The sequence below is a fragment of the Chrysochloris asiatica genome, unplaced genomic scaffold, assembly GCF_000296735.1.
Source record: "Chrysochloris asiatica unplaced genomic scaffold, ChrAsi1.0 scaffold00003, whole genome shotgun sequence".
Classification (NCBI taxonomy): domain Eukaryota; kingdom Metazoa; phylum Chordata; class Mammalia; order Afrosoricida; family Chrysochloridae; genus Chrysochloris; species Chrysochloris asiatica.
In genome coordinates, this window is record NW_006408521.1 from 32,529,792 (window position 1) to 32,541,420 (window position 11,629).

An 11,629-nucleotide genomic window follows, 5' to 3' on the forward strand; every position below is an offset into this window, starting at 1 on the left:
TCTGGCACATTAACTCACAGCGCCACACCAGGACTCCATTTATATAGATGTCGTTTATTGATCCAGTGGTGAGGATTTTTGTTTTCTTTTTATTGAGGTACACTACATAGGTTGTGGTCTTTGATCTTCATCAATATTTTAAATCCTCTTCACTTTCAGTAAACAAGGTTGTATCATCTGCATATTGCAGGTTGTTAATGACTCTTCTTCCAATCCTGATAAAATGTTTTTTGTCATATAATCCAGCTTCTTGGATTATATGCTCAGCATAGAAATTGAATAAATATGGTGAAAGAATATAACCCTGGCACACACCTTACCCAATTTAAAAAAACCTGTCGGTTTTCCCTGACTCTGTTCGAACAATGGCCTCTTGGTTCCTCATGAGCACAATTAAGAGTTCTGGAATAGTCATTCTCCACAGTGTTTTCCATAGCTTGTCATGATCCACACAATCGAAAAAGTTTGCATAGTCAATAAAGCACAGGTTAACATCTTTCTGGTATTCTCTGCTTTCAGCCAAGATCCATTTAACGTCAGCTGGCTTGAACCTTTGGAAATTCTGTCAATGTATGGTTGCAGCTGTTTTTGTATTTAGTAAAATTTTACTTGCATGCGATATAATGATATTGTCCAATGATTTTTGCATTCCGTACAGTCACATCTCTTTAGAATGGGCACAAGTATGGATCTCTTGTAGTCAGTTAGCCAGGTAGTTGTCTTCCAAATTTCTTGGCACCAATGAGTGCCTCCAGTGCTTCATCAGTTTGTTAAAAAATTTCAATTTGTATTCTTTCAATTCTGGGTGCCTTGTTCTTTGCCAATACTTTCAAGGTACCTTGGAATTCTTCCTTCAGTATCATTGGCTCTTGACCATGTGCTACCTCTTGAAACGGTTGAACATCAACCATTTCTCTTTAGTACAGTGACTTTGTGTATTCCTTCCATCTTCTTTAGATGCATCAGTCAATATTTTACTCATAAAATCCTTCAATACCACAAGTCAAGGCTTGAATTTTTTCTTCAATGTCCTCAGTTTTAGGAATGCTGAGTATATTCTTCACTTTTGGTTTTCTAACTCCAGGTCTTTGCACATTTCATTATAGTATTTGACTTTGTCTTTTTGAACTGCCCTTTGAAATTTTCTGTTCATCTCTTTTGTCTCCTCCTTTCTTCCACTTGCTTTAGCATCTTTACTCTGGAGAGCAAGTTTCAGAATCTCTTGTGACATCCATTTTGGTCTTTTCCTTCTTTCTTGTCTTCTTAATGATCTTTTGCTTTCTTTCTATATGATGTTCTTGTTGACATCACATAGTTCTTCTGGTCTTTGGTCTTTTAGTTTCTAATGCATCAAATCTGCTCTTCAGATGATCTTTAAATTCAAGTGGGACATGTTCCAGGTCATATTTTGGCTCTTGTAGCCTTGTCTTAATTTTCTTCAGCTTCAGCCTGAATTTGCATGTGATCAGTTGATAGTCTGTTTCACAGTCTGCCCCTGGTCTTGTTCTGGTTGATGATATGGAGCTTTTCCATCATCTCTTTCCACAGTTGCAATCAGTTTGATTTCTATGTATTCTATCTGGTGAGGTCCTTGTGTATAGTTGCTTTTCATGTTGTTTAAAAAAGGTATTTGCAACGAAGAGGTCATTGATCTTGCAAAATTCTGTCATGTTAGCTCCAGCATTGTTTCTATCACCAAGGCCATATTTTCCAACTATTGATTCTTCCGACATTTGCATTCCAATTATCAGACTAAAGATGTTGGTAGAATTCTTCAATTTCATCATCACTGGCTTTAGTACTTGATGCATAAGTTTGAATAATAGTTGTATTAACTGATCTTTCTTGTAAGCATATGGATATTATCCTATCATAGACAGCAGTGTACTTCAAGACAGATCTTTATATGTTCTTTTTGACAATGAATGTGATTCCATTCCTCCTTCATTTGTCATTAAGGGCATAGTAAACCATGTGATTTCCAGATTAAAAATGACCCATATCAGTCCACGTCTGCTCATTAATGCCTAGCATATTGATGTTTATGTATTCCATCCCATGTTCCAATTATTAATGGATGTTTACAGATGTTTCTCTGTATTCTGAGTTGTACTCCATTAACAAGTGAAGGTCCTGAAAGCTTTATTCCACATCATCATGGTCAACTCTACTTTGAGGAAACAGCTTTTCCCCAGTCGTATTTTGAGTGCCATCGAACCTGAGGGGCTCATCTTCCTACACTATATCTGACAATATTCTGGTGCTCTTCATCATGTTTCAGTATTCAATATTCTGGTTCTGAAAGTGTTCCACTGTTAGTCATAAGGTTTTCAGTGACTAAATAATCAGAAGTAAACTTTCTAGTCTATCTTCATCTGGAATCTCAGCAGAAACATGTCCATAGTGGTTGACCTTGCTGGTATTTAACATACCTGTGACATAGCTTCCAGAATCACAGCAACACGCAAGCCGTCACAGTATGACAGATGAGTGGTGATGTCTACACATATGTATTCAAGGGCTTCTCTATTTCTTGTGTGTATGCTGCCTGTAATCAGAGAGACGTGTTACTTACTCATGAATGATTCTGTTCCGTTATTTTCATTTCTCTGATGTCTTACTCCTATCCCGTCACCCACCAGGACTGTAGCTGGTTCGATAAAAAGCATAATTATTTGACAAAGTTTATTTGATACACCTGGGTCTCCCAACAATTTAGCCGTTTTCTGGTTCTACAGCTCTGTTTTCTATTTCCTTTGCCAAGAATGAAGGAAGCAATGTGTTATCTTTACCTGTGACTCTTGAGCTCTGGATTGCTCCCTGACTCCCAGAGTGTAGCAGGTGCTTTGTGATCTATGCACTAGATGCTCAGCAAACATTTATGGCATTCATGAATGAGGGCTGGTGTGTGCCTTGGCCCAGGAGGCCTGTGTAAGCATGTGCTAAACTGAGGAACAATGCAGTGGAGCACAGCAAGCATGGCTGAATCATATCTACCTGGGTGGGAATCCTGCCTCTGGTTAGTGCTAGTTGTGTACTTTGAGAGCTATGTGTTTAACTCTTGGGCCTTGGTTTCCTACACTGCTAAATTGGGAATATTCTGTAACACCTGCTCTGCCTCAAAAATTTGTTGTTAAGACTGAGAAGCACCCATTGTGGTATTTTGCACACAGTAGGGATTCCTTTCATGTTTGCAGCCTGCATTTCCTTCCTTGAATTTCCTCTGCTGGCCTGTGCTGGTGGGAAGCTGGAGGAGAAAGTTGAGGCCGACTGTGCTATGGGTTCGGGACTAACTCTTCCACCCTTCTACCTGCGGCATTCACCCACCTATGTGTCCTAGGGAGCAGTCCCATCACATCTTTCTGATCTCCGTACTTGCTGGCAGCCTAGGACATGTTAGGTGGATTTACTGCCTCTGCTTTGTTTTCCCTGGAAATTCCTTCTGGCCTTTGGAAGTTTCTCTCTGGTGAGTGTCTGTAAGAGAAGCCAGGGATGGGTAGGCGTCTTCCTTTCTTAGTTTTGCTTGCTTGGTACAAAGTATATGAAGCCTAAAGGTTACATTTTCATCTCTTCAGAGCTCTATTAATGTCCTCTGTGGTTGGCTCTAAGGGAAGGCAGACTTCCAGCCTTTTGATGCTCAGCTTTTTGACCTTTCCTCTAGAGAACGTTGGTGTGTCTTTGCCGAGGCGTCCTCCTTATACTCTGTTTGTAAGGTTAAACCCACTTTAAAGGAAGAGATGTGTTCCTGGCTGAGGACCACTTAATGTGGAAGGGATGGTACCATCACAGCACAGAAATTGAGTGGGATCATGGCCTGGGAAAGAAAGTCTTTCTGGAAGTGTGGCCCTCTGCTCACCACAGGAAGATTTCCAGACCCATCTTAGGGCCTACTGAGTTAGACTTGCTGGGGTGGGGTCAAGGAACCTGCCTTCAATAGACTTTCTATGATTGTTTGATCATCACTAGGAAGAGCACTGCCCTGGGCACTTGGTCAGAGCAACATAGAGCTGGAACTTGAACCTGGGTCATGCTGTTCCTTAGAGCTTCAGTTTTCTCACCTATAAGTTGATACCACCACCTTGTGAAATGGTGGGTTTCCAACAAACAGTAGTATCTTCATTGATTTGAAAAAAAATTTTTTTTAACCTTCATTTGACATGCTAAGCCCTGTCTCAGGGAGATAGATGAGTATGAAATAATTACACCTCAAGAAGACAACTCCTTAGTATCCAATCTGTCTAGGCAGGTCTGATGAAAGGAAATGTGGATAGATCTCTTGTGATACAATAGTGAATAATTGTTATCAGGACTGCTTGTGAGGGTTTCAAATGTAAAGGTAGACATTTTGCAGCAAGGAGGGGAGTAATTGACTTTGCAGTCTAGGAGCAGAGGTCCCTGGGACCATCAATGGAGAAGAGCAGAGACTGGGACCCTACCCAGAGAAGCACTGATGCCTGAGATGGAGGCAGAGATGATGACGTGGAGAGATGGAGTGGCTGGGACTTTAGATCCAGAGAGGGAGAAGGGCTGTGTGCTGACATTCGGGGGGCAGGCTTGTAGTATATACCCTTTGGTTGGTCAAAGATGCATGGAGGGGATTGTAAACATGGCGATGAAATGATATACGATAGGATGAATGTAAAACGAATGTTCTCCCATGTAAACTATCACATAATTCACAATAAAACAAAACAAAACAAAAAGACAACTCTTATAACTACCAAGAAACAGTCCAAATGGCGTATCATTGTTGCTATTGGTAGGTGCTGACGTGTATCGTCACAATGAATCACTTCCTTGTCCTGTGCTGTCATCATAATCGTCCCTATATTTGAGCCCATTGTTGCAAACACTATGTCACTCCATCTTGCTGAGGGTCTTTCTCTTTTTCGCTGATCCTCTACTTTACCAAGCATGATGTCCTTCTCCAGGGGCTGGTGAATTGAGTGACGCTGTGTTATGCAAGAGAGGACTTAAGAGGAGTTAGAGCTTGGAGACTGGAGTAATCAGAAGAGGGCTGTGTCTCCAACAGCAAGCAGGAAATCCAGGTGGTAATGAAATTATTGGGCACGAGAAGAGCTACAGTGTTGTTCTGTGCTCACAAGTCAGTGCTGACTCAGCAAACCTCTAGGGCAAAGTAGACCTGCCCCATAGTTTCCTACACTGAAAACTCTATGGGCACAGATCACCAGGTCTTTCCCGTATTGGAACCATGAGTGTGTTTGACCCACCAGCCTCTTGGCAAAGCTCCTTAGTGATAATACAATGTTGTTGTGGCTAAGTGCCTTTCAGTTGGTCCCGACTCATAGCGACCATGCATTAACAGTTTCTAAAGAGCAGCTGGTGGGTTTGAACTGCTGACCTTGTGGTTGGCAGTCCAGTGCTGGTCCTTCAGTACCACACCAGCGATAAAATAGAAAAAGAAAAGAAAGAAAGGTGAGATGTGGGCGTGACTTACTTGGAGGAGCTGAGAAGTTTGGATGGTTAAGGCAGAGGACAGCGGTAAACTGGGGAGTAAATAGTTGGAGAGGGCGTGGGAACTGAGTACCAGGGTGAAGAGTGAATGTCAACGTTAGGCAGAGGGAGCAAATAAAGGATTCTGGTAAGAACTTGCATTAATTGCAAATAAAATTGGAACCATCTGCCATAAAGGCAGATATATTGTTTTTCGTGTGTGTAAGGGTTTATTCGTTTGAGTCCTCCAGGAAGCAAATACCAAGATGGGATTCGTTGTGCAAGAAACTCATTAGAAGAATCACTTGCTTGAGAAAATGGGGCTGGGGCCAGGGGAGGTTGGGAGAGCTATTAGATAGAGGTGTGGATCTGGTCCCAAGTGGAGAAGACAGAGACAGAAGGAAGTTGGGTGGAAATGTCTAAGATTGCAGTGAAGTTCTATGGAAAGTTCAGCCAGGCTTCCAGGGAACTCTAAACCCATAACAGCTCCTGGGAGACATGGGCTTGGCACGAAGGCAGCAGTGGATTTCATAGTACAGCAATTGGGGGCCTCTGTTGTTTCTGTTCCTGCAGTTGGAGATTTGAAAGGTGCAGTCTTGTAGTGACCAGACAGAGGAAGGAAAAACTCAGGAAAGTCTAATGACATGCGTTTTAGTGTTTATCTCCAGAAGAGATGTATATTGGCTCATGGCGCTGCTTCTTTATAAGGCACTCCTCCGTTACTTAGTTTCTACTTTTATTAGGTATTAGTTTGGGATAAGGTTGGTTCACCGCTAGGAAGACTCCCCTGATTTCTCTCCCTACTCTCTGGATTGAGTGCCTCCACATGTTCATTCTGCCCTCTGTATCCTCTGCCAGAATACACCAGCCCACGGCACATCGGCACACAGCCTGCTCTTTACCTGTGCTCTGTGTTTGTTCTTAGTAAAATGTGAGTTTCTAGAAGGCAGAGCTGGATCTTTTATCTCTGTATCCCCAGGGAGTATCCCAGTGGCCAGAATGTCATAGTCACCAGTACAGGAAGGAGATGGAGGGACAGCAGGAGATTGATAGAATGAAAGTAGTTCTGGGTCCTTGGAAGAGTTTCTCAGACCCAGTTGTTAGAGCTATATTAACTAAGTAGAACTCTTGCCCCCAACATCTGTTCTTCCTTTTGGTATGGGCTCTGCACGTTTGGGAGAAGACTCAATATCCCTGGAGCCTTGATGTTGAGGGGAAATGAAGTTGTCTGACCCCTTCATTCAAGATCCTAGTTTCAGCTCTGTGTCCCCTGTGCTCACGTGGTGACAGTGAAGATTGACATTGTAGCTGATGGTAGGTACAATGAAGGAAAGAAGAACTCTGCTTTCTTTGTGTGTGTGTGTGTACGGTGTGCCTTTATTCAGCCAACAAACGTATCTGGCACATGGTTCCACATTTAGTTGGGGAAGATGTAGATAAATTCCTTGCCTTTATTTGCTGTAGTTAAGTGCTGTCAAGTCAGTTTCGACTCATAGTGACTCTGTATAGGGTTTCCAAGAGCCATGGGTGGGTCTGAACTGCTGACCTTGCAGTTACCAATCCAGTGCTTGTCGTACAGTGCCACATCAGGGCCATTGCCTTCATTAGCTCCATTTAACAAATGAGGAAATGAGCCATGTATGGGAGAGTCAAGGACACGGAGTTTTTGTGGAGAACAATTCGTTACACATCCTTGCTGTTGTACTGCATTAGAGGACAGGTAGCTTGATAGATTCTTCTTAAATTATGGGGCCATGCTGTTGAAGTTTTTCTTGACAGTTTCTTCCAACCCACCAATTCCTTTATAGGACTCCACAGAGAAGTTGACTGTTCAGGCCAACTTAACTACCCCCCAGGCATCTTTGCCATGAACTCTCTTTGACTTATAATGGGTCACATCCCTTGCCTCTAATTTTTTTTCTTTTAGTTTACATAAAAGAAATGGAAACAGTGCTAACTGACCCCATGGGGTATCGGATGAGAATAAATCTCCAAGTGAATGTTTTCTTGTCAGTTAAGTGCCATAAAAATGTTCAATATAATGGCTGATTATTTTTCTTTAATCTTAAATGGATACCTAGAAAGGAAAAGTCCCATCTTAGTAGCAGAAATTCATTATCTCAGAAAGAGTTTAATGGCTACTGTGAAAATGAACTGGATAAAGTTAAATTGTGGAATGGGCAGAAGCTGAGAAAAGTAAAATTAGTTGTGCATTAAATTTAGATAGACACAATCACGTGTGACAGGGTTGTCACGTGTGCAGGCAGGCGCTGTATACTAGGCACCTGCGTTTTGATTAAAATCAATACTGATGTATGTGCTTAGTGCCCTTGTACAGATGTGTTGTGTTCAATTCACTGTCCAGGGTTACACCGAGCAATGTCTGATATCCAAGTCCCCAGCTGGCTATTGTTGTTGTTAAGCGCTGTTGAGTCAGTTTTGACACATAGTGACCTATATGGGGAGTCCAAGGAGTAACTGGTGGGTTTAAACTGCCTACCTTGTGGTTTAAATCAACACTGCTGCCCAATGCATTTTCCTGCAGCGTCATACCAGGCCTCTGCTGTTTATCCAACTATAGGCAGTCCTGGCGTGGTGCTATAAGGTAAGCACCGGACTGCTTGCTAACCACCAGGTCAGCTGTTCAAACCTACCAGCTGCTCCTCAGCAACACTATACAGGGTCACTATGAGTCAGAACTAAACAATAGCCTGGCTCTGAAGGAGCCCTGTGACACAGTGGTTAAAACACTCAGATGCTAACCAAATGATTGGTGGTTCAAACCCACCCACTGCTCCACAGAACAAAGAAGTGACAATCTGCTATTTGGAAGATGACAGTCTCAGAATCTATGTGGCAGTTTTACTATGTCCTATGGGGTTACTGGGAGCTCTAGTAGCATAGTGGTTACGAATTGGGCTGCTAACCTCAAGGTCAGCAGTTCGAAACTACCAGCCGCTCCACGGGAGAAAGATGAGGCTTTCTGCTCCCGTAAAGATTTACAGCCTCGGAAACCCTGTACAGGGTCACTATGAGTCGGAACCGACTCCATGGTACTTAACAACAACATGGGGTTAGCATGAGTTGGAATCCACTTGACGACAATAGGTTTTATAATTGTGTGACATGCACAGCTTCTGTTTCTCAACTTCGCTGGAGTTAGGAAAGTAGTCCAGGATCAGCTGGGGTCCAATAGCTTGCTTATTCCACAGCAGAATTGTGAGGATGGCATAGTACCAGGCAGTGTTTTGTTCTCCTGAACACAGGATCACCATGAGTTGGAGCCAGCATGGTAGCTAGCACCTGATAACAATTGCAACCTGCTTACTCCATGTTGGGGTATGACGTCATCAGAGGATGCTGGGACTGAACCTGCCACTGAAGTGTTGGTAACTGCTAAGGGTGTCCAAGAGTGCTTTTCTCTTGGCCACCATGTCAAAATTGATGGTTTGAACACACCCAGTGCCACTGTAGAACAAAGGCCTGTGAAGTGCTGTGGAGTGAGTTCCGACTCAAAGTGACCCTTTAGAGGGTTTTTAGGTGGTGGCTAGTGGGTTTGAACTGCTGACTTTAAGGTTAGCAGCCCAGTGCTTATCCTACAGCTCCACACCAGGACTCCATAAAGCCAAGAATATCCTACACCCTAGAACACAGCTCTACTCTGTAACATATGGGATTGCCATGAATTGAAGGCAACAGGTTTAAGACCCTACTGGGAGTCCTGGTGTGATGCTGTGGGCTAATGCGTCAGACTGCAAAGTCGTTTGAACTGCAAGGTCAGTGGTTCAAGCTCACCAGCTGCTCCTTGGAAACCCTCTACAGGGTCGCTATGGGTCGGAATCGACTTGACAGTACTTAACAACAACAGGGCAATACAACACCTCTTTTAAGCCCTTGTGTAGACAGAAGGAATCTAGCCTAGTTCTTTTTTGTCCTTTTAGGACCAGTTCTGTACGTCAGAGTCATCTCCATGTCCACAGTAAGCACAGTCTGATTTCTAGGTGCACCCCACTTTCCCCTCCAGTTGTTGTGGTATCCATTCACAGTCATGCCGACCTCCTGTGTGTGGAAGTAGAACCGCCCCATAGAATTCTCAGTGGCTGATTTTTCGGAAGTAGATCTCCAGATCTTTCATTCAATGCACTTCTAGGCAGACTTGGACCTCCAGCTTTTCGGTTAACACCACCCAGCACCCTCCAGGTGGTCTTGCTGGTGAACAATGACTGCTGACCTCTGCCTGACCTTGAAGGATGACAGATATGACAGATATGGAGAAACAACTGTGGGTGCCCAATTAATTCCTGCTGGCACATTTTATTTCAAATGCAAAGCATTCTCAGGACTAAAATAAATGCTGTCAGCTACAGGGATGCATTAATTTTATGATCCCTCTGCCCCCTTTGCTTGATCCTATAATACTACTCATCTTAACAGATGAACACTAAGCCCTCCGCTGGGTGATTTGAGATGCACTGTATGTTGTAACAAGGAGTGTTGGTGGTACAGAGGGCTAAATGTTGCACTGCTAACCACAGAGTCAACAATGCAAACCCAGCTACTCCTTTGCTGGAGAGAGCTGAGCCTCTCTGCTCCTGTAAAGATTGACAGCCACAGAAACTCTAGAGAGCAGTTCTTGTCTGTTCTGTAGGGTCACCAGGAGTTGGAATCAGCTGGTGGCAGTGGGTTTTTATTTTTTGGCATAATGTAACAAGGAGCCCTGGTGGTGGAAGTGGCTAAGTGCTTAACTGCTAACCGAAAGGTTGGCGGTTCCAACCCACCAGCTTCTCTTCAGGAGAAAAGGTGTGGCAGATGATCTGCAAAGATTCACAGCCTTGGAAGCCCCATGAGGACAGTGCTACTCAGAGCTTTGCTATGAGTCCGAATCTGCAGTGGGGTTTGGGTTTTGTCACTTTAGGTTTTGGTCAGGTATATTTATACACATTAAAGTCAGCTTTCTTTTTCTCTATTCTGTTCCTCTCCCACCCCCATCCCTGTCCCATCTGCAGGTCATATTAATCCTGACGAAGCTCTATGACTTCAACCTGGGGAGCGTCACTGAGAGTTCACTGTGGAGGTAAGCGGATTACAGCTTCTTAAGGAGCTACTGTGGCTCAGCACATATGAACAGTGCACATTGGGAAGCACCTTTTGGAAGGAGCAGAGGATCTTCCTCCTCCTGGAAGCCATCCATACTGCCCTGATGGAACCCATGGCCCCTGCCTGTGAAATCCATTAGTGCTCTGCTTACCTCTCATGTAGGACCTAGAAACCATCCTTCTTGGCTCTTTTGTTGTTTCTGCATTCTTACAGTGTCTCCTTCCACTTGAAAACATAGTATCTGGTTACGAGAGACACTGATGAGGTAGGAGGGAGTCAGTCCTTCCTTGAGTGGGACGGTTTTCATACATCTCTGAAATGTGTCCATCCACAGCAGTGATTATGGGAAGAGATACAAGTGGGCATCAGGGCAGCACAATGATGCTCTTAGGCCCTGGACCCCTTAATCCATAAAGCAATGTTAAAAACAATATTTTATTATTAATGGTTATAAAGACAAATTTATAAATATTCATCTGCTAGAGGAATAATCAGAAAAAATAGCAAAAAAAAAAAATCTGAAGGAAGCCTAAGGATTACATTGGACACTATCAAAAGGAATAATTTACATGCATTTAGAATTCCAGAACAGAAAGAGACAAAAAAGAAACATACAGAAAACTGTCTAAGGGTCTTTTTGGAAGAAAACTTTCCTAACATTATGAAAAACAAGAAGCTAAGCGTTCAAAAAGTTGGACAAACCCAAACAGGAGAGCCCCTAAAAGAAAATAACAAAAGCATATAATAATCCAACTGTTCAAAGTCAAAGACAGGAAATAATACTGATAGCAACTCACAAAAACCAAAAAGTTATCTACAAAGGAGAACTAAGCCCTGATTTGTCAGCAGAAATCATCCAGGCAAGAAAACGTAACATGACATATATAAAACTCTGACAGAAAAAACTGCCAATCAAGAATCATCATATACTACTCAGCAAACCTGTGCACCAAATATGTGGCAAAAGCAAGACATTCACAGATAAACAGAAACTAAAAGAATTTCTAAAGTTAATCTAAAGATTAACATACATGACAATATTACTCAGACCTCAACCCAGATATAGAAATATTCAAAG

At 42.8% G+C, this 11,629-nt stretch overlaps 1 protein-coding gene across 1 annotated transcript in view; it reads left to right on the forward strand.

The window, feature by feature from the left end:
* SORCS3 (sortilin-related VPS10 domain containing receptor 3) overlaps positions 1–11,629 on the forward strand; it is an 863,487-nt gene that overhangs the window by 240,528 nt on the left and 611,330 nt on the right. The window contains exon 2 of the mRNA XM_006831323.1: positions 10,461–10,528. Coding sequence (XP_006831386.1) covers positions 10,461–10,528 — 68 coding nt within the window. The remainder of the gene's footprint in view (positions 1–10,460; positions 10,529–11,629) is intronic.